General features: G+C 40.6%; 1 protein-coding gene across 1 annotated transcript; it reads left to right on the forward strand.

Moving 5' to 3' along the window:
• The first annotated feature begins 391 nt into the window (after positions 1-391).
• On the forward strand, positions 392-23,935 carry LOC146168425 (uncharacterized). The gene is made up of 21 exons (XM_083386265.1): positions 392-661; positions 1,057-1,159; positions 4,039-4,230; positions 4,813-4,917; positions 6,573-10,237; positions 10,376-10,685; positions 10,852-11,166; positions 11,496-11,749; positions 12,209-12,392; positions 12,575-12,745; positions 13,233-13,450; positions 14,399-14,520; positions 16,311-16,420; positions 16,610-16,737; positions 17,060-17,234; positions 17,979-18,270; positions 19,347-19,645; positions 20,125-20,319; positions 21,052-22,437; positions 22,774-23,061; positions 23,556-23,935. Exons 1-21 carry the CDS (start codon positions 392-394, stop codon positions 23,933-23,935), a joined length of 9,162 nt encoding a protein of 3,053 aa, XP_083242391.1.
• Positions 23,936-24,192: the final 257 nt, after the last annotated feature.

Genomic DNA, 24,192 nt, shown 5'->3' on the forward strand with positions numbered 1-24,192 from the left:
TCACGCCCGCATTTGCGAGAAAGCGTTGTCAGAGTCGGTCAACAAACTTTTGCGGTCAAATAGCCTTTTTCATTTGGCGATAAATATCAACGCGTCCTTTGACTGTGAATTCAAGTATACCTTGTTCGTTAATATTAGAGGTACAACAACTGAGAGGTAGTAAACAAAAACAAACAAGGTTCCTGTTAATCTTTGCGAGGTTGCAAAGACACTTTTGATCGTTTATTTTTGGACCTGTCTGTTATATTTTTCCTGAAAACAGATGAAGCCTATGTTGCACCATGACTTGTAATGTACGACGTGGGCTCTATAGGATTTGAAATGTCAAGTAACATGCTTCATAACAGCTTTTAACGCATGTGATTACTTTGCAGATTGATTAACCAAAGCAATGTTTATGCCGAAAGGCAGAGTTGCTTTTTGGTTGGGAATTTTAATCAGACTTGTAGTGAACACCGTCTCAGTTGAGGCGAACGATTCCAATGGTTATATTGTTTGCGACCATGGTACGTTGCAAGGATTAACAATCTCCAATGGACAGAACTGCAGAATAGCAGCATCGGCACCGGACATATTGGTTTTGAATGCTTTGTACATCGAAGGAACCTTGTCGATCGGTGAGCCGTTTGCTGGAACAGCTCCGGCAGTGCGCGTTATAAAGGTCAGTAGGTTATTGTTAAGACAAGTATATGAAATAGGTCTATTCCCCTTTGCTTTACATCTTGAAAGTTGAACCTGGATTTTACATTTTCCCCGTCATTTAAGGTTTTTAAATGCTTTTAACGAAATTCTACCAGTTTAGGTAAATATAGTTGAAACTACATTTTTTAAAATTTTCTTTCATTAAGCCTTATCAGTATTCATATGAGAGCACCTAAGATCGGTAACCCAGTGTCCGTCGCCGCTCTCCTTTATCGGTATTTTGCAGTTATATGCTGAATCTTCAGCCGAAATACTTCCTGTATTTTTACTGATCGTCTGACTAAAACACGGCAGAACCACTGTTTTGTTTAAACCGAAGACGAAAACAAATGTTAAAATTGTTATTTTTCACAGGTCGATTCGTATTTTAACGTGTCTGTCAGTGGCCGAGTCATCGCGGATAGAAGTGGTTACTCCAGCGGGGGACCTGGTGTTGGCAATGCTTTGGGGTCAGGGGGTAAGTTTTCGTAGAATAATTCGGGAAAGCTAAAGCCTTGTAGACTTTAGGCCGTGTGCATTTACACAAATTGATGCATATCACTGAACTTGCCCTTTTTGCGGCCACTTGTTTCTCATCGTCGTCATTTTTAGATTCACCTAAAGTGCGGTACGTGCAAAAGCAATTTGCCGTAAAAAGAGCAATTAGGAAGTAATTTAGCATTGTTAAGGGCTTTCTTATCAAGTCGTTACATTTTCTTCTCGGGTTGTTTACGATCTTAACCGAACAGACTTTATTTTGCCCGCGTTACTTTATATTGATTTAGGAAAACTCCGGGTGAATCAACCCTAAACCGCATTTGTAAACTAGAAACTTGTAAAGTTTATACTGTCGTAAATATAATTAACTACCGGTGGCAAACTGTTGTTCAGTAAAGCAAAATGAAGCCACCTCACCCCGCGTTAATGTCACGAACTTCCCTCACTTGTGTGTCTGTCGTTGCGCACGTGACCGTTTACAAGTTCCTTCAAACATTTTGTGAACAAGAATTCTACGATAAAAAGTTTACTGCCACTCTGTTGGCAGTTTTTTCAGTTGTTTCAATCGACGTGTTTTGTGCCTAAAGGGGGTCGACTCCAGCGCTTTATTGCTGTTATTGTTGACAAAACCAGTGACTAACGCTCGACTTTTAACAAGGTTGAAGCGAAAACACTGGGCTCTCAGAAAAAGTTTGGTATAAATCGGTACTTTCCGAAATATTACAACGCCGCTCAGGGCCATGTTTAAAATATATGGCTCCTAAACTTGATATTAATAGCAATATTTTAACCACAGTTTCTACATTGCTTAGCGTCAATTCTCGAAACATCGAACATTGGCACTGCGTGCTCCGTATGCCTATAATTGCAATAAAAGTTTGTTGAGAACTTGATTCACCGAGAACTTTCCAAAACCGCGTTGCTCAAGAGAGAAACGCAAGATGAGTCACGTGTGTACCCAGTAAATTTCTTGAACGTAAACACACTTGTCACCGAAAAATAACACCATATGCTAACTGAGTATCAAATGGTTTAAAACTGATAGGTTTTAAACAATAACAGGAGGTCATAATACGCCGAAACTCTGCCGATTGGCAACATTAAACACCTTTTATCCAAACCACGTAACGTATTACGCGCGAATTAACTACTCCGGGTGGCACGATTTATATTTAATTGTGCATACATACCCAGGATTTCTCAGTATTCCTAAGTAACTAATAGCAAAGGCAAGCGAAAGTGGATGAGACGTTGTGTAAATGCCAAAGTTGCGAACGCAGTAAAGGCGGAAAAAATGTTGCAGACACCGTAGTTCAGGCCTGCACAACTCAAATGGTAAGGGCCGCAACATGAAAAAAGTTCTTCGCGTCCGCATGCTCAAGTTGTATGATAATTTTTCAGGGATGACGTTACGGAGTTACATCCTGTCATAAAACAATTTTTTTAATCTTTAAAAACCTGATGTGGTTCAGCAAACTCGTGCGTAATATAGAATACCGTTTATTTGTTTTTTTATTGAACTTTCTATTTTAAAGGTGGCTAATTAGACACATAAAATATTTACATAGTAAAACCTGGAAAAACTGCAGTTTAAGGAACCTTGGCCTGGTTTCCCTCACAACAGATAACTCAGCGTGTTCTGGGGTGGCATAAATTGACTTAACGCAGGGCCACTATATGCGACTCTTTACAAAACTATTGAACTTTTTTTGAGGTTTACAGTATAGTAAACTGTAAAAAAATATTTATATCTTGGGCATTACGCGGGCCGCATTAAAGATGGACGGGACGTGTGTTGTACATGCCTATTGCCTGTCATAGTGCGTAGTAGAAGTGATAAAATGAAATAGTGGTTAAAATCTGAATTGCCCCATCAATCGCTTAATTTTAGATCATGACCGTTTTGTTGAAAGATTGATCGAAGTGAAACCTTTGTTTTATCGTAACGGATCCTGATACGAATTTGTAAAAACCTTGCTACTAATTTGCTCCCTGTTGTTTGTGTTTTTTTACCGAAACTAGTTGTGTTGCCTTGTTTAACGGCAAATTAATTCAAGATAATTTAAGCCTATATTTCGACGATAAAAATAACGTTTGCAAGATTTCCAAGATCGCCTATATCAGGTATTTACCGAATGAAATCAATAAGATAAATCTAATGACTTGCCAAAATTACAAAAAAGCAGAACTCTTGTAAAACGCGATAAAATGGTCCTTCGGTTCATGGCTTGTTCACCCGCCTCTGTGTACAAATAAAAGATTTGGAATGATTGTCCCAACCATATAAAATAAATAAAAACGTTCATTTATTTGGCGAGTCAGGTTGCACGTGCATGTGCAAATTAACTAGCAAATGCTCTCGTTTGCTGATAAAACTTTCGAAATGCTATTTTTATCTTTATGCCTTTAAGGCCATTTATTGTCGGAGCGTCAAAGAAACCATGTATTGTATGTTAAACATATGTCTTGCAATGGCTAAAAAAATAAATGAACAGCACTAAAATAACCTAATATTTTGCATTTAAACAAACAAAAAACTGAAATTTGTTAACTAACATGAATACTACATTTTGCGGTTAAATATATACTTAAATTTACCGCATAAACTTGCAAAATGCGTTGGTTAAAAACATTAGCACATTATTTCGCTTTCTTTCTTGAGAGGTGTTAAAACAATCGTACTATTCAAAAAAACTTTTTTCAAATTGCATTTGTCAGCAAAATCATTATGGACACTGCTTTTGTGACGCTTATCGCCGATCTAAACACACTGTTATAGTTCATACACAAGTTTGGGGATTTTATAAGAACTTTTGGGCAGTGCTTCCGACAACTATAAGGTTCGTATCACAATTTTAGGAAGTCATGGTGGACGAGGTGGAAGGAGTAGCAACCGGTGGCTGACCGCGAACGAAGCAAAGCCTTACGATCGTTCTCGCTTCCCACTCCTGCATGGGAGTAGCGGAGGAGGAGGGACAGGAGCAGGCGCCGGAGGAGGAGTCATCCAGATCGTGGCCGGAAAAGCAATCCTAGTCGACGGAATTATATCAGGTATTAATCAACAAAGGAAACTACATTGACGTTGCACTATATAAATCACGAGTCACTAAACGTTTTTCATAAATGGCCGGAAAACTGTAAGGATTGACGATCTCCGGTTGGATATAAAACTCTGTTTTGAACTTTATTAATATAACTATTTATCGTTAAACGAAAAAAACTTGAATATTTTTTAATCAAAACTGTGTTTAGCCGTAGGAAATTGTTGTTTAGTTTATTAGTTTTAAATTGCATCCGATACATTTTAAATATTTTTTTTATAAATTATTACTGCAAGCCGGCATAATCTGTACCGTTGGCTGCATTTGGCCAGCAGGTTGTAGTTTGCTGACCGCTGCACTCGATTAAAAGAAAGTGTTTAATAAAATGATTTGTCTTAGCAAAAATATAGGTTTCAATGTGTATTTGGTACAATGAATCGATACGAGTTACTCAAGACCCGAACTTAAATCATAAATTTTGTTTACAAACCGAAAACAAAATACCGTGGCCGCTTACTTTTTTGTTTAAATTAAAAAAATTGTTTTGCCTTTTTGCTGTGCACTTTAACTAAATGCTCTCTTACCCCCCCAGCTGGTGGTGGTGATGCGACTTCTTCAAATCGTGGCGGAGGCGCAGGAGGAAGCATCCGACTCGAAGCTCCGAACTGCTCTGGAAGAGGAAGAATAAAAGCGTCAGGTAACGGATTGGAGCAACCTTAGTGACCTCTAACTTTATAAAAGCAAAACGAATCGTTTTTTCGTGGAAGCCAGACACATGTTATCTGTTAAAATTCTAGTGATTTTAAAGAGTAATACAATTAATAAAGATATATTAAGGCTTTTTTAACTTTACGCAGGTCTCGCTGTTGTAAACACTAAAATGTAGCAGTTGATCGCACTATTCTATCTATTTAGGCTAAGAATATATTTTTAATATATAAAATACATTCAGAGCTTTTAAGTCGGCAGGCGCGACGCTTCACAAAAAAACATGAAAACCTATAGAAGGTTTAAGTTTAAATAGCCTTTAGGTTATGTGCTTTTTATTGTTTCACGAGAGTTGCTTTGACTATATTCGTTATAGATTAAATAAATAACAAAAGAGTATAAAAGTCGTACTTTCACGAATAGCGTATCTGTTTTAAATTTTCCAAAAGTTGGTGACTATTTTTTTGATACCGATTATAAAAAGTTTTATATATAAAATTTATCTTAGGTTTGATATATGTAGGTATTTTTAATATTCTACACATGAGGCCAATTAATAGGGCAAAGGTCACTTGCAGCATTAAAATACTTGCACGCTAAGGCGCTTTCTTGATTGACTGAAGCTGTTTTCTTCCTGTGAGTGTGGTGTGCTTGGGGCTTGTTGACATCGTCAAAACTTTGTAAAACAATCAAAGGTTTGCGGGCGAGGAGGTGATCTATCGTACTTAACACAAAAGCAAGCTGTCAAGCTAGCTTGATTGACAGCTCTTTTGCTCCCTCAAGGAGTTCAGGATAAAGACCGCATCGTATTTTTAGCGTCGAGTGCCTCTAATCCGCGGTCCTCGATTTGAAAGGCTGCGCTCAAAATGCCGATGTGCGTTTGCCATTATTAATTGGATCTGACTGAATTTTTTTGGATTTTGTAAATCCGAAACTATTCTTATAGGAATTACTTAGGAATAATGCAAGTCATAACGTTTTGTGGTCCTTATATGAAATTGCTAGCAAAAGTTCGTCAAATAAATCAATTGTGCAGCCTATAATGTTTTTAGCTGCGTCATGCAATAAAAGAGATTTCTAAGATTTCTACCGCCCTTTTGATATGCACGTTATAGTCACAGTTTGCTTTATGGTAATATTCGGCACAATAAGTTGATTAAACAATTTTGCCAAGATTAATGATTATTATTTGTGTATCAAAATTCACCATTTAACATAGAGTTTGTTTGGCGCATGGCTCAGTTCGAACATTAGTTATTTTCACTGTTTGGATTTGCTTACTGCTTAAATAAATTTCAAAACTATATATATACCTCTATGCCGAAGCGCGCAACCTGCTGTAAAATCTTCTAAAGTTTTTGCTATCAAGCCCCAGATTAATTAATATATTTTCCTGCATAATTTCACATATGAAGAAAGAATTAACAACAAAAAATGAAAAAATAAAAATTAATCGACATCCGTAGCGTTAATTTATGATTTACGAAAAGCAAGTCCAAGCAATAATAACTCGATAGAAAGTCAGTTCAAGTAATTTTACCGTAAGAGCCAGTTTGGGCCTGCAGATTCGGTCGCTTGTTGCCCACACCTGGCCTGGGTTAAACGTATTGGAAAGGATATTTACCGGACATAATTTTGTTACAGGTGGCAAAGGCTTAGGAACAGGCGGAGGCGGCGCCGGAGGACGAATCTCAGTTGACTGTCTCAAAAACTACTACAGTGGTCACGTGATGTCGTACGGCGGTTTCTTCGAAGAAACTCTTTCGATCGCATCGTCGTCAGCTTCTAGCGGGACCGCATCGCATGGTATTTTAGCTAGCAACAACAACGCTTGGAGGCCCCATAGCAGAGCAGGCGAGTGGTTAACTCTCACGTTCAGCGACGGGCCCAAGTACGTCACTGGTATAACAACTCGTGGCAGGCCCAATACCAATGAGTACGTTACTGAGTTTCAACTGGAATTCCGACTGGACTCGAAAAGTAGTAAAACTAGTCTATCCACCAACAGCGCTGGCAATTACGTTTACAAGACTGTGTTAAGTGCCAACAATGCATACACTTTTCCTGCTAATAAGAATTCAGCTTTCTTTGAAAACAAACTTGACTTTCCAGTTCTAGCATACTCAGTGACCATCCGACCAATTTCTTGGAATTCGAGAATTTCCCTTGCTGCGCAATTATCGGGATACTCCCCAGGGGCAGGGGTCAAAGGTCAATTCCAGGAACGACCAGGTGGTGTTTGCGATTCCGACGGAAGTAACGTGATGTCGCGCGGGGAAGTAGGCGGACCAGGAACCGTCCTTATGATCGGACAAGGTTCTTCAAGTTTGCACGTTGACAACATGGGTTTGGTTCCGTCTATTCCACTTCATCGGCAGACTGTCGATTCTCCTTGCGACGTGTACACCGTTGACGAATCAGGAGGAATCGCCTGGTTGTTGGACGACCCATTATCAATTTCGAGTTTGCCTTCTTGGTCTTCGGCATCAGGATTGCTGACTTTAACGAAGCTAAACGAAGCCCGGTTATCTCTTGGTGGCCAACTTGGAGTTAAACTTGATGCGTCGGCGATGAAATCGGAAAGGGTTCTAGGTGACGATTCTACCGGTTTCCACGTTGTATCGGGAACAACATTGATTGTCGACACATTTATTTCTTCCGCAACGTTTATCCAGGGAACAACTGCTACATTCTCGCATTCAACGCTCCAGCTCGGAATCGAGAACATCGAAATACAGCGGACGTTGATAGTTGAAGGAGAACTGGTTACATTTTCCACATCGGCTCTTACGTTCGGTGAACGATCGGGAAGCAAACTTAGTGTATTCAATTTTAACGAAAACCCTTCTAACGCTGACGTCCTTCGGTTTAACAAACTGGTTGTGTTGCGAGGAGCCAACGTCGTTTTTATGCCAAAGCGCACTTTGTACGAAGCGACAAACACAAATCTCGACGTTGTGAGTCCCATGTTCCAGGGAACATCGTGTGGAGGATATCGTCTTGAAATTGCAGAAAGTTTGGCAAGTTTGGTGATCAATCAAGGAGCAAGAGTGCGATTCCCGTGCGGGTGTGTGTTTGCCGATGACTCAACTGTTAACATAGCCGGAGAGCTTGAATGCGGTCCAGTTGAATACGTTCCTTCGAACGGCTTGCTTCGGGAACTTAAAATCGATTCAAGTGGAAAATTTAAGGTATTTCCAACAGCGGATTCCAATACGCTTCAAACTAAACTTGAGATCGAAAATAGCGGCCAGTTGACCGTAACCTCCAAATCTGGCGGCAGTGAGGCAACGTGGCAAGCTGCAAATGCATTTAAACTTTCTTGTCTTGAGTTAGTTATGCGTTCTGGGAGTTCTGTTGTTTGGCCCAAAGAGGAGGATACCAGTAACGAACGACTTTTTACTGTGAACGCTAAGAAGTCTATTTTCATCGACGGACTGCTGTCTCCAGGGGGAAATGAAACTCGCACTATAATTTCTGACGATCAGTCACTGGACAACTTTACAATCGGTTCAACTGGCAAAGCTGATTTAACTCTGAACGGGGAGCTACGCGCTGATGTATTTCTTATCAAAGGCATGCTACGGTTTCGCAATCATGTGTCTATTGGTGGAAAATTTGGCGATAGAGCACACAAATTTGAAGTGAGCGGTTCTAAAGGACTATTTCAAACGGCCATGGAAGACACCGCTAATGGGCCCACAGTGCTCTTTGCCGACTATGTAGAAATAAGTGGAAAATTTCTGACAGACGTATTTTTGCCTGGCGGTAGCGGGTGGTTAGATCTTACGGTTAAAAATGGTGGCAGCTTTGACTTTAACAGTCCGATTCCCTGTCCTAACCGGGACAACATTCCAAAGTTTCTTGTCAACGATGTATCAATAGATGGTGTTGTAAATGTGAATGGAATAGTTGAATTTAGGAGTCGTTCAACGAGCTCATTCGACCGAATTAATAATTTTGTCGTCGAAGCTAATGGAGCTTTAACCTTTGTTTTACCAAAAAGCCTATCGTCTTGTGAACAAAAATCGTTTAAGGTGAAAGCAGCCAACGTTGTGGTTTCGGGAACATTTAACCCTTCGCTTTTGGACATCAGCCCAGGTTGGGATATTCTTGACGTCAAAGCAGGGGGCACTCTAAATCTGATTACAACGTTTGATTACACGATTGACAGCGTAACAGTAGATGGCACCTTTGACGTCGATATTTGTGGTGAAAACAATGCTTTGATTTGTCCTGATAGCCCGAAGACTCTCCTTTTTAACTCCGATAATATGCTTCTGAACGGAAACGTGAAGTTTCACGGAATATGGACAATCGGAAGTAAGGTAACAAACAGCTCTGGTCGCTTGACAAGCTTCACTGTCGGGTCACGTGGCAATGTAGCCTTCGTTCCACCAGAAAATAGCACTTTATACAATCAAAAGGTTTATAAGCTGAACGCAAAACATGTTAATGTGGCGGGAAAGTTTAATGCTTACGTGTTGGATATTAGCAATGGATGGGACACCCTCTCTATAGAGCAAAGTGGGTCTCTGACCTTAACTGCAGCTGATGTCTACAAGATTGATCGATTAAGAGTCGATGGCGAATTCCAAGTCCTTACAGCTTTAAATTTACGAGGTCTTACTGCTTCACTCACCAGCAACATCACTGTCGGCAATTCGGGGGTGTTTTTATTAGACGTCCAGTCCTCAGCACAACCTCCGAAGATGTGGCTAAGGAAATCTACCATTAATGCCCGTGCTGTTGTGGTGAACGGACGGTTTCACAGCGGTTTGCTTACTACCTGTCTTCTGAACAAAAACAACTCGGAAGTCGCTGAGAACTCCACCGCCTTCGACAGGGAAACGGTTTATGACGGTTGGAACTCGCTGGAAATCGGAAGTAGTGGAAGCGTTACGATTAAAGTAGCGAACGACTCTAGAAGTAAATTTCCGGTTACCTACATTAACTGTCACGGCGATCTCGTAATTTATGACACGATTGCCGTTACCGGTAAGTTTCGCCAAATTGTCGACTCAATTTTTGTCGGAAACGGAGGAACTATGCAGATGTTGCCACTATCAGACGAAGAGCAAGATTCTACAAAAACAATTCCTCCCAACACTGTGTACACCGCTTTCATGCACATTCAAAATGGCGAGTTTCATAGCAATCAGGTTGCGCTTAACTTCAGTTCCGGTTGGGATCGCCTGTTTATTCAAGATGGTGGAAAGGCATTCATTCTTCCTCGTAAAATCAACGAATCCGACCTTAGAGCTATGGTTCCCATAAATAGCCTTGAGATTACAGGAGAGAACAGCTTGGTAAGATCACATCGCATTTCTTTTTTATTGATATTATGTGCCTTTTTTGTTGAACTTACACACTGACTTAAAAATACGCTTTTAATAGGCTAAAAATATTTCACACAGGTTCGAAAACATTGGGTTTTTTATTTGCAGTTGCAACTTTACGATTTCGTTCACATGAAAGGCGTATTACGAACGGCCATGACGAGTGTTAGTCTGTCGTCTGGAGGCAAGCTGCTAATTCCTAGGGACACCAGTCAATCGTGCCAGGTCAACAACACCTGTATTTATTCCAACTTATTCATTGACGACCTTACTATAGCTGGAGGAACACTTGACACTGGTCATATTAACGCTGGCGATGGTTGGAGGAATTTGATTATTAGTAATGGAGGTTTGGCTACAATAATGACGGCCAACCAAGTAGACAACGTCATGCATATCAACAAGATATCAGTCACAGGTATACTAAGCATTACATATACATGGGGTTATAGTATTTAGAAGTTTCTTTAATAAAAAACAGACAGCCCTTTTCGTCTTACCCTGCAAAAACGGCGAACAGGCTGTATCACATTTTTCTTAGTATTATGACGCAGTGTCTCACAATATCAATCAATGTTTTACAGGGTCTACTTCCAATTTTGAAATTCGCAATTGGGTCAACCTGTTCGGCATAGACAGTCCAAGAGTAAGCCACCTAGAAATTGGCACCGGCGCTTTGTTCAATCTGGACACCATTAATTTGGCCGCAAGCGGTGAGAGGATTAATGGCGATTGTTTCGCCCACTGTAAAAACCCAAGCACCTGGAAGGCACTGGTGGTAAAACTGGGTGGTTCTGTGCGAACTCCAGCTCTTGTCGTGGATGCAGCCAGCGTAGACATATCGTCGACAGGAAATTTGAATTTCAACTATGGCGGCGAAGCAGGTGGATGCGGCTTAGGTATGTATGTGTTTTTTATTAAATTTTGTTTGCTCTAAATCCGTTACAGGGGCACATTAAAATATCACAAAGGTGGAGGTCGATAAATATCGTGATTATACATCGTGTCGCACTGTTTACCGTTAACTACGCAATTGTCAGCAACTATACCTACTAAGCTTACTTTTAGTTCTTGCGCATTTGTTTTACTTGTATGTTTACTAAATTGGTGATTGCTTGTTCGGTATAAAAGATACTAAGGTTGACTTTTATGACTGTGTTATATACCAAACCAACTTTTGATTAAAAAAATCAATACGAAAAATATTTAAGCGCCTCTTCTATCCCAGGAGGTGGCCTTACCTACAGCACTGGATCGAGTGGAGGAAGCTATGGTGGACGAGGAGGTCGCTACATCCACGCAAACGCCCTTAAACCAAAAGAACCCCATGGCGACATCTTCAGCATCGGAGTTTGCGGAAGCGGAGGCGGAGGCGCCAATTCTCCCACATCCGGGGGTCGAGGTGGCGGAAGACTGGAACTTAATGTCACTGATACCATCAACTTTGCGGGATCGATATCCGTAAACGGCGGCCCTGCAAGAGTAAGATCAGGGTTTTTATAGTTCACATTTTTATCTAATTTTCTACTGGTAATTACCAGTGCCAGGTAAAGCGGATACATTCCATTACGAAAATTGCACCCAACACAATATAACAATTACCAGTGCCAGGTAAAGCGGATACATTCCATTACGAAAATTGCACCCAACACAATATAACATAGATTTTTGCCATAAATAGCGTCATTGCGATTTTGTCTCCTTTTAATTACTGATTACAAAGATTACTTGTAAAACATGTACCCAAAACATGTGCTTTGTTTGGGGTCAGCAGGCGATTTTTAGGGCTTTTGAAACCCTGTCCCGCAAAAAAGAAGTAATACTTTAAATACATATTCGTAAAAAGCATTAGACGACAAAAATATGTAACTTTGTTGGACTAATGCTTTCTTTATTTAGTTATTTGTATTTTGCTATTTATACTATGATTGAACATAACAGACCTCGCATTCCGGGGGTGGCAGCGGTGGTGCAGTGTGGATAAAGGCACACGGGCTCTTCGGACCTGGAACGATTTCGGCCAACGGTGGATCCGGATCGGGCAACGGGGGAGGTGGTTCTGGTGGTCGGGTGAACATTTACGTGAAAGTAGGAGACTTCAGAACCGGTCACATCACCAACAAAGGTAACGTCTGATTCTCCTATTTGTTCGTGGTTTTTGTTGTTGTTTTCCTGAATACGTTTTCAACGAATTCCTTGTGTTGTTCACAATCTGGTATAAAACTGTCCTGGTTTATCCTTGCTGCCAAATGCGATAGCTTATGCCGAGTTATTTTAATATCGCTTGTTAAAATCGCTTACGTTCAGGCGGAGCTGCCGGCAATAGCAATGGAGAACCTGGAGGCCCTGGAACGACTTATTTTAACTCATCGACGGCTCGAGTGCTGAGAATCGACAACGGCTGTCAAAGACCAAGCGTAACTCTTCCCAGCGGAACAAGGGCTACTGAAGAAAACTTTTTAACATTCTATCAAACTGGTTAGAACCGTTTTAAAACTTTGATAAGATAAATATGTATGGGTTGCGGAGCTAAAAACATCTGTGGTAGTCGTTGATTAACATCCCTATAACGCAATGAAAGTTGTTGTCGACTTGTCATGGAACCTTTAGATTTGTTTGTTAAAATGTTGATTATTGTTCGATGTACACCAAAAAGGACCCCCAAGTTTTTGAATCTTTATTTTAATCAGACAAGGACAATCATTATATTATAGTCAAATTGCAGTTTAAAAATATCTTATTAGTTTGTAAAAGTTTGTATTTCATAGTCATCTAGGCCACAACTGTATGGAAGGTTAGGGTGGTAGGCTATTTTGGGCGTGATAAAAAGGATTTCTAGGCTATACACCCATTTGACTTTTTCAGTGAAGTATGCACATCATGCCTTTAATAGGGTACATGTCGATTTGCCTGGTAACTAATATACGTTAAAACGCTTGTCATTTTTATTCCTAAATGTCTACAGGAGCAAACGCAGTGTTACAAAACCGCGTCAATGCCACACATGACTTCACATTGGTGGAAATATACGGCGGAGCTCACCTTTCATTGGAATACACTCGCCTGACAGCAAATTCGACTGAGAACAATGACCTGAGCTTGGCGATGACTGTGCAGAAGTTTGCCGGCGACGATACGGGTTACCTCCACATTCCACCCCACACAAAGGTCGATTGGACGCACGTAAGTTGCGCTTTAATGCTCCTCTGACTTTTCTCCCCAATGTTATACTGAGGGCCGAGTGAGATAATTTTAGTACGTGTAAAAAAAAATATTTATTTTATCTGCACTATGCTAATTTATAGTTTAGATATACCTATAGAGGTTTCAGCGTTTCATAAGTTAAAGAAGTAGTCTATAAAGTGGCATGGGCACCCGTATAAATGTTTTCATGCGACATACATACCACGAGTTAGAAAAACGTTTGAAACGTAACAATTTGCGCCGCAAGCGCTAGAATTTTGTTCAATACATTTTCGTTTTCAAACAATAAATTTTTTGATTTTCTAAACGTGTCAAAGCAGCAAATCCGTTCATTTATGACAGCATAAGTATTCCAACGTGGTATTTAGCGTCAAAAATTGGTAATATTACGGGAGCCGCATGTATGTATCTTCTCTTAAAGCGCGCCATGTGGCTCTGGGGCATCAAATTCGACACATCTGGTTTAGACCGAAATTCTCAACTTTTCAACAGGCGAAATGGCCAAGTTAGTTCAACTGAGAATAGCATATAACAATAGTGCTGAAAATACTATTAGGAGTTTTTGTTGTTACAAATCTAAGACTGATACACAGCTTTATTTCCACAGAACCTCCAATTTGGGCACAAAATTGTTTAAAAAAGGAAACAATCAATCAATCATGAGTGTAAATAATAATCATTCAATCGTGGGGCCTTTATCACTTGACTGTGGAAAATTATAACAGAAAAAAAGAAAAAACGAAAATTAAAAAAAAATATAATGTACCAAAATTTTACTGTTTTATAACTTTGCAGCAGGATGAAAAAGACAAGGCCAAATCAATGCCTTACCCAAATTTTAATCGCGAACTTAAAATTTCTGACAATTGTGCTTACAAAACTACTCCGAGCTTGCAAAAAGCCCCGATATAATTTCTCGTTTTTCAGAACGAATCATATCACTTTGCCAATATGACGGTGATGCCGATAATATACGAGGAGGGATTACTAAAGCTTCCAACTGCCATTGTTGAGTTTCGACCAGCATTTCACGAATACCTTTACAACAGGTTTGTTGAATAGCTCAATTACAGGTTATTTTAGTTGCCTAGTTTGACAGGAGAGCAATATGCTGATAATTCTAATTCGAATCTAATTTCAATTTATGCCAAATATTCTACTTTGTCTAACGGCGTTTTTATTCGCCATATTGCCTTGTGTTTTATTAGCGCTAAAATTGGCAATCTTTATATATTAGTTTTCTCCATTTTATTTCCGATGTGAAAAAAAAAACAATTTTGTCAAATATGTTTTGAATTTATTAACTCTATTCCAAGTTTGGTTTGATTTCCAGCATTCTAATTCTATTTGCGAAATTTTATTATAATCTAATTAGGCTAAAAAGAAAGGTAATTACCCAAGTCTAATATGCGCATGACACGTTGATAATGACTGTAGTTTTTTTAAACATATTCTGATACTTAAAGTCTACTTTTATATACGTTCTAAATCAGGGAAACCTTTTTACCTTGTATATCGAACAAACCGTTTGCTCAACAATTTTCTAAAGTAACCAACGTAGTTTTGTTTGGCCTTTTAATAGTTGTTATCAACTAAGCATTCGCACAAGTTTTGTTTTGCATAATCCCGAAAAAATAACCAATTCGTGTTGCACCGGTCGTCATAAAACATCAAAAAACAAATACATGACGATACCAGGATGATATTGCAGTACTTCATACAAATATGCGTTGTTTGAATAAATGTATTTCTATTAGGTCAATTTTGTCAAAATTTTATTTCTTTAGGTCAAAAATAAGCGCCCTAGTTATCGGTTAATTGTAGGCCTATAAAATAAAATTACAATTGTTTTATTATATAAGCAATTCTAATATTCTTTGTTGATTTGAAAGCGGTGCAACAAGGAAAAAAGTTAACATCTGTTGTTCTAAATGTTTTATTTACTTTCACTAAAGCCGGTTCTATTACCAAAAGTCATATATGTCAGCCGGTTCTGTTACAAAAAGTCACATTTTGCGGGAAATAATTAAAGCAGTTGCAAGAACAGGATGCAACCCAAGGTTGCAGCGAATGTTGCGAACTGACAACCGGCTGAATCCCATCACTGCTAACAGCAAAGCTGCCACACTAATAAAAAGCGGCATTCGTATCATCGTGACTTATACTTATGACGCTAAAATTACATATTTTAGACAAACAATTACAAAAGGAAAATTACTTCAATTATAAAAATTAACATTATGTACAACAGTAACGTGTGACCTTGACCATTGCACATTTAAAAAAAAAACATATACCTAGGCTTATTGGATCTCAAAAATCTATGTATGGAATAAGATGCAAAAATCCATTGACAGTAACCAGTAATGCTAACCGGTTCGCTGATCTCATAAAATTCCGCGAGACGGTTCTATAGAACCGGTGCAAACCGGCTGAATCCCACCACTGGTTATACTTTCAAACTGAGTTATGCATGGTTGAAATTATTTCAACTTTACACCAAAAAACACCGTTAGACTTGGTAGCCATCAAAATCACATATAAATCAGAACTAAGAACCACATTTATTACATTTATCTTTAAGTAATGGCCTACGCACCTTGCCAAATTTTAACTTGGATGCTTGTTTCATCACAACGCGTTTGACTGATTGATTGCGTTGCAACCTTAAAACCTCATTGTTTGCAAAAGTTACGTGTGCTTGCTAATTGTTAAATCTGTAACTTCTGTAATGCGCTGTTAATCTACGATTTTTTTCTTTATTATGCCAGTTATCTGTGCTTTGTATAATCAGTTTGACAGGCAAACTTTTTTTTTTTTGAAATTTATTATCATGCAGTGAATCTTGTCCTGTTTCCTTCCTAACTGGCACGCCAGCAAGCAATACAAGAACTTTCAAGTTTTGGGGGACCTTGGATTCATCGAGGGCTCACATTTTAGTTGGTTCTGGTAAGTCGATTGATACAAATTGGTAAAGGAACGTGGGACATATGTTAACCTAATTGTTGTTCAGTAACTTGATTTTTTTACATTGAAATCCAAATTTATAACTGCACAGTTGTACAACATTGCAATACTGTTGGATCAACAATAATTTTCCGCGAAACTGGAAAGGATGCTAGTTATTTGTTGTTGCAGGATCCACTTTGTCGTATCAGTACCCACATCGCCGCCTCATTGAAGGTGTTGGAATTACAGTACAAAATAACGCCGGGTTAGAACTGAACAGCTTGGAAGGATTGGAAAGCAACAAATGGACAATCTATGTACGAAGTTAAACAAACAGGCATTATCTTAAAATAAAAAGTGTTGTGTTATCAGAGTGGTTATCGCATATAGTATTTAATAAATGAGCAATTTAATTAGTATTGATTTTTTCAACTTTTGCTACGTTTATGGTAAGGTTACCTCTCGCAATGTATATCTATGATTTCATTAAATAGCATAACAAAAATTACATCGCATTTCTGGAAGGCAAAAATGCGAGTTTCACAACTATGTGTAAAAGATAAGAAACAGCGCATAGAAACTACATAACAATTTATGATCCGCTTTTAATACTAAACCGTTCAAAACGGTCAAACGCAGTTGCAAAAAGAGGCCGGAGAGAACGATTATCGCCACGGAGTGCTAACGGTAGAAGGAGGTGGCCGAATGGACGTTCGTGCTGCCGATATCACTGCACCAGCTGTAACTATCGACTCTTATGGATTGTTATCGGCAAACGGAATGGGAAACATTGCCGGCTCTGGAGTGGGATACGGTTAGTTCTGTCATGCAGCACTTAAAATATTATTTTCAGGGGGGTAAAAACAAAACGACCAACGTGTTTGTATGTATAGACCAGTGGTTCCCAAACTGTGGCCATGGCCCAGGAGTGGGCCAAAAGACTATTTTTAGTGGGCCATTGAGCTATTTAAAAATATTGCAACTGAACATGTTTTTTTCTAAAATAATTGTTAGCATTTAAAAAACCATATAATAGGAATGAGGTCATTTCTATATTATTTACTATTTGTCAACTGTATACGTAAACGTAACGGCAAAATATCACGATTCACGACCTGTGTTTTGCTGTTTTTTAAAGCACAATTTATACCACGGAATAAAAAAGTTTGAGAACCACTGGTATAGACCAACGAGTTGTATGCCGACAACTTTTAATAATTTTGCACATTTAACCTTATGGTCTTTGGGTGGTACGCAAGAATTTCTAGTGATTTTTAATGAGATCTGAAGTGGCCTATGCCCTTGTTTACAACCTTAAGAATGTCAAAAGTTCACAAAGCCTTGTCACTTGAACGGACAGGCGGCTGCTTTCACTTCAGCTTGTTTTTTTGAGGCTTGAGAGGAGGCCACACGAATGAAGACAAATAACAAAGGAGACTTCGGCTTTAAAGGGGCCATTCAGGTTTGCCAAGTGGGACCGAGGGTCAAGAAAACAGCGTTGAAACGCCGAGTCGGCGGTTTACAAGTGGCCACTTTAACGCGGTTAAATTACTTTCAGCTTCTGGCAAACTTGCGGTTGGCGGGAGTTACGGTGGAAAGGGTGGTCGAGCCGCCGAGTCCGATCAACAATATGGCTTGTCAGCGCCACACGAAACCGACCCGGTCTACGGAAGCTTGACGGCGCCCGCGTTATTCGGCTCCGGCGGGATTGGCAACACCGCTTTGTCCACACGAACCGGTGGCATTGGCGGAGGTTTCATCAACATAACGACCCCTGTACTCACCGTTGAGGGAGTAATCAGTGCCGATGGGACTGGTTCGAGCACCGGTGGTGGTGGAAGCGGAGGCAAGTTTATGTTGTCGAAAGCGGATTTCTTGAATTATTTTGAAATTCTATCAAAATTCCGCTGAGTAAAAATCGTTTGTAATAAGTTTTTACCGGCCACAGCCTTACAAATTATTCTTGTATAGCGGCACTTTAACGCGTTTTTTTTATAACAATCTTAAGGTTTTGGGGTGACACATGGTTCGAGATGGCACGGTTTTAATATATACATAAATAACAGCTGTTTAAGGCACCCAATCACCTTATTAGGAAACAAAAGCATACATTTCTCAGGCTTACTAAATATTTTCCTCCATAACCTTCCTACGTGTGACCCTTGCAAAAAAGACCAAACGCACATCTAAACTCCAAAGTAAAGTATCACAATAATGGGATGTTTTTTGAACTCATTACTCAGGTCCAAATGACCCGAATAGATTTTTTTGGCCGACCTAAACTAGAACAAAGGGAGTTTTAGCGCCCCGGTGTGACCGTAGGTCGTGAGTACGAACCTCACCGCAGGCTAGTTGTTTTTCTAGTCTGGCTTCCATGAATATCTTTAATTGATCGACTGATCCGATAGTCTGTTGAAGACTATCAGTGTTCTATAACAGTGTTCTTTAACCTTTTTAACAAGCCATCCCAATTTACATAAATTGAAATCAGAATTTACGGTGCGATCCCATTTTGTGTCAGATACGAATTAAAAATATTTTAATTAATGCTGGAACAAAGTAACGCGATCGAACACGCGTAACATATGCACAATTTCCTGTGGCTACACATGTGCACAAAATGGTTGCTCATGCACGCAGTATCCACACATTTTTTTTTTTTTTTTTTTTTTTTAACGCGGCTTCACTTTGTATAAGAATAACCACATGTCATGATTTACTTCCAAGCGATTACGATGTTTTGTTTTTAATATGTTTATTGCGCTGAATCGAGCTTCACCAAGCCATGTGGTTGAAAACCGAATGAGTATTTTAATAACATAATTATGCAGAGTGGGGTACGTTGATTGCATCACATTGATTTGGTAACTCTAGTGGCTTACATTTTGAATAAAATCTGTTTAACATCCGGAATATTTGCAGGAAGTGTTGCGCTGTTCGTCGACCAAATTGAGGGCCACGGCAAGATCACGAGCGCTGGAGGTTCTGGCAACTGCGCCGGTCAGGCGTCCAATCAGCTGACGTGCGGAGGAGGAAGTGGAGGCAGGATCGCAGTGCACTTCCGAGAGGACCTGCGCTGGTGGAAGGGAGACGTGAGCGCCTTTGGAGGAAGTGGGACATCTGGTTCAGCTCAAGGAGCATATGGAGGAGCCGGGACCGTGTACTACTCCGCGTCGCTACACAGCGGCTTGCAAACAACGTGGCTGGCCGTCAAGAATAACAGAGGTTATATTTGAACTTTTGTGGCAAACAAATATTTTTTTCTGCAGCATGCAAAATGAAATTACTGAAATGTCGTAGCTAGATCTATAAAATTTTAAACTGGCAAGTGTTTGGACAACACCATGCAAAAAATGAGGACACGAAAATCGTATTTATACAAGAAAAAAATTTCAGGTCTAGCCTGGTCTTGCTCGCACGAAAATCCTGATTAGGCCGATTGATTTTAAGTCTTTCGCAAGCCTTGCGTGTTGATTTAGGTAGTTACTTTTTAATTTTATTAGTTAACTGTTGCACATTTTACTAAACGGCTATCCTATAATTGGCAGAACAGAAATTGACCTAAAAAAATTGTCAATGTGGTAGTATAACGTGTCTGTACGACATAAAATAAATAAAAATTATAAATGAAATTGCCCCTCGGTTTAGTCGCAAAAACTCATTTCATGCGAAATACTTCATTTTCAATACTATTAAATTGCCAGGTGCTTTGTCGGGTACCTCGATTGAAGACGGTTTAACCAGCCTCGCGGAATCAGAACACAAAAACGGCACGGAAAGAGCAATTGCGACCAGAGCGGAATTCAGCCGCTTGTCGATCACTCAAGGAGCGCGCTTGGCTTTGCGAAGTGACTACACCAGCTTAGATATGCGTTACTTGGCATCTGGGGACACGACAGGCTGGTTGCATGTGAAAAATGGACAGACTGTTTTAATTAGTGAGTATGGTGTTTTTTTCAGATATTTGGTATTTCGTATAATCGAACAATATATTTTTTAATTGAAATTTAATTAAGGTAGACTGCTTTGATGAACTTAGTGATTTGTCATATTTGATAAATTGCAAACAACATTTAATATGCCATAAGCTATTCACTACATAGTGCATGGAGTCAACGAGTGTAGGGTATTAATTTTAAATAAAGTAAGCTTTTAAAAGAATAAAAGTTCATTTAAATAACACTGAGGTGTACAACCAACATACGTATAAAATTATACTTTTTCATGGATTTTTGGCCTAGAGCTAGAAAGTGTACAAATACTCAACATTGTCAAACAAATCCCGTTTTATGCTTGATATTAGCGCAGACAGCGAACAGCAAGAAACATTAGCCTAACTCGATCGTTTTTAGCGAGAAAAGTACGCTTGACTTAGCGTTGTCATTTGTCGAATATACCCTTGTTAATCAGTCAACCTGTACGAATAACGAAAGGCGAAAGAGAAAAAAACATCCTGCGTTTACAGTCGATCAAACAAGAGACGAAAAACGACGTTTCGCGTTTGATTTTGGTCTTAAGGCGCATGATCCAATCACATTAAAAACATTTGCCATTTAACATTTGTCAAACCAATCCCGTTTCATGGTTGTTTCTCTTGTTACGTTTGGTTTATTTAATACATAAACTTGCAGGTTCGATAACCGACGCGACTCCATACCAGCACGAGAAGTTTGCGCGGGTGGAATGGGGAGATCTGCAAACCAACGTCTATGTAGAGGAGGGTGGCTTGCTGATCCTTCCTCCGGAAACAGTGTGTCGGGGTGTGCGAATCGTAGTACATGGAACCATCGCCATTCGAGACCTGTTCGTGGCTTCGGGCTGTAAACTACAGCTGTCCACCACCGGTACCACTCGTGTTCTTCCCGGCTCTAGCTCAAACCGAACCGCCGAGAACGGACATAATGGCGACGTCGGCGTTTACACTTTCGTGTCGCTTCACGTGCGAGACGGCGGCGAGGTTTCGGCGATCCCGGGATCTTCGGACCTTGAAAACAACTTGACCATCGTTGCGCTGGACACGCTGAGGGTGTTTGGCGGCGGGCACGTTCACGCCGTTTCCTTGAACGTAAAAGCTCACAAGTTGATCGTGGACGACCTCGGCTTCGTCACAGGCGATGCAAACTCGATATCGTGCCACGGCGATGCGCACACGGCCAGCACAACCAAGGACGGGGCCGACGTCGTTTTGACAGGGTCCGGTAAAGATGGCGCCGGTGCATCCGGGGCAGGCCACGGTGGACGAGGCGGCAGAGGAAGCGGCCAACTGCACACCGGGGGAGCTTACGGGAGCCTTTACGATCCGATCACGCATGGCTGCTTAGGTGGAGGTGACGGTTTACACAACGGCGGAAAAGGAGGAGGAAATGTTGTCTTTAATGTTACCGGAGAACTACAAATCGATGGTGTTGTGCGAGCGAATGGCGAAAACGCTGACCAAGGCGCTGCCGGTGGAGGAAGCGGTGGCAGCATCGTGATACACGTCAATAACATTCGGGGATACGGTGACGTCACTGTGAACGGCGGTAACGGTCACGCTTGTGACGCGTACAACTCTGACGTCAACTCCTGCATCGGCAGGCGGGAACACGGCATAAAGAGCGGCGGAGGTGGAGCGGCGGGAAGGATCGCCGTTTATTTCACTTCCAACAAAACCTACTCCGGTTCGTGGCAATCGCACGGAGGCAAGCCTGGCAACGTGGCTGGAGGATTTACGCCAGCTGACACCACGACCGGCTATGGCGGCCCGGGCACCATGTTCTTTTACCATCTGCTTCATAAGCATACAAGTCTTATCATCAACAACAATGGACACGGTCCCGACAAGGACAGCAACTACATAGCTGACTACAACGACCTTACCGAAGACGAGTCCCGTGCGTGGTTTCTGCCCACTCACCGCGAGCATATCCTGTCCGGCAGCTCACACAGCTTCCACTTTGACGAGATACAGATTTGGGGCAGAGCTCATTTCGCTATTTTCCCCTTGGATGCACTCAAGGCACAAAACACTTCTTCAGGTATGCCTGTGAAACAACGAAAACAGCAGACCCCAAACGTTTGGTTGAATATTGATTTTAGTTCCGCAGAAAGTGTGTTGTATGTGTTGTTTGTAAATAGCAATATGGCATATAGTTTCCATACAGCGTTTTTGACAAGTGTTACTGTTAGAGATCGACCGATATCACTTTTTTGGAATGATATCGATATCCGATTTTCTACAATTTTGGCAAATACCCGATACCGAATTTTTTATATACTTATCGGTCTATCTCATCATATAAAATTTGTAGCTGTTTACATCGGGGTGGGCATACTTTTCATTCCCGACAAAAGCACAACCGCTTTTATTACAGGCAATTCTTCGTCCACTGCAGCGGAGAAGGGCCCAGAGACAACGATTTACTTTGAGCACATGATTGGCGACCGCACTGGAGCAATGCACATCGGTCCAAGGCAAAGCATGGACCTGGAAAGAGCGTTTCTTGACCTTCCCTTCAGCGCACACGTCTACAAACTGGGTCACCTCGGGCTCGCCCCTGTTACCCACGTACACGGGGTCACCATTTGGCTGGACGGCGCGTTAACCCACGTGCGAAATATCACCGTTCGAAGGGAAGGCCGCTTCTGGTTAAATCGTTATGGTGAGAAAATATAACTGACGCAAATTTAGTGCCTGTAAAAAGAAAGACAGTTTTTGTTTTTTGAATTTGGTACGCATTTGGACACCGAAATACACGCAGTATACACCATCTCATTGGTAGAATACGCAAAGCACCACTCACATAACCAAGATTAAAAAAAACACTATTTTAATATAATGATCTTAAGACTGCTTATTAAAACAGATAAAACATAAAATCATTTCTTAAAATTTTACAGAAATATATATTTCGCCTATAAGGCATCGCCAGTTTCTTAATTCGAATGAATGATTCATTGTGATACGAAAACAAGAATCTTTCTTTTACATTTTATTGTCTACGGGCGATTCCTTACTTCCTAAAGTATTTCAGCTATTTTAATATAAACATATTTGTTTTGAACAAAAATCTCCTTGAGTATCAAAAAACATATTTGTGCTATACGCACTACCGTTGGCCCAATTGGTCAATGTCGTTTTAACCACACCACGCAGGGCGCACCGCGAGCAAATACGACATCGACGACTCGTACTATTACCCGGAGCTGGACGAGGACGAGTTCGCCGGCAAGTACAAGTTCGACTTCGTGCACGTCCAAGACGCCGGCTACATCCACATGATCAGCGACCCCACCAAGGACCCGGGCACCGAGTTCAGGGTGCTCGACCTCACAGTGGACGGGGGAGGCCTGGTCGAGGCCACGCACGTCTACGTTCACGCTACCAACATTACGATCGATGCTGGCGGGAAGGTGACGGCCGAGGGCCGGGGTTACAGTTTGGGAGACGGAGGCCCTGCGCTCAGCAACGGCTCGCTGAATGTTGGGCTGCACGGAATTATAAACCCCGGTGAGTATAGGAAACGATACGTTTGACCGTGTAGCTATTACATTTAAATACGTTATTCCCGCTAGCCTGATGATTTTGCCGCGCGGCCTGAAGGTTGCCACCCATAATTTAGCGCCTTTTATATGCTATTTAAAAAAAAACAGTGATATATAAGTAAATATGTTAAATTAAAAAACAATAATTATAAAAAAAACAATAATATATAAGTATGTTAATTTGTTTTGAATATACATGATTTGCGCTTAACACATAAAAATAAGCAATTGATTGTTTGTCTCTTTAA

This window comes from Ascidiella aspersa, chromosome 1 (genome assembly GCF_963924565.1).
Source record: "Ascidiella aspersa chromosome 1, kaAscAspe10.2, whole genome shotgun sequence".
NCBI classification, from domain to species: Eukaryota; Metazoa; Chordata; class Ascidiacea; order Phlebobranchia; family Ascidiidae; genus Ascidiella; species Ascidiella aspersa.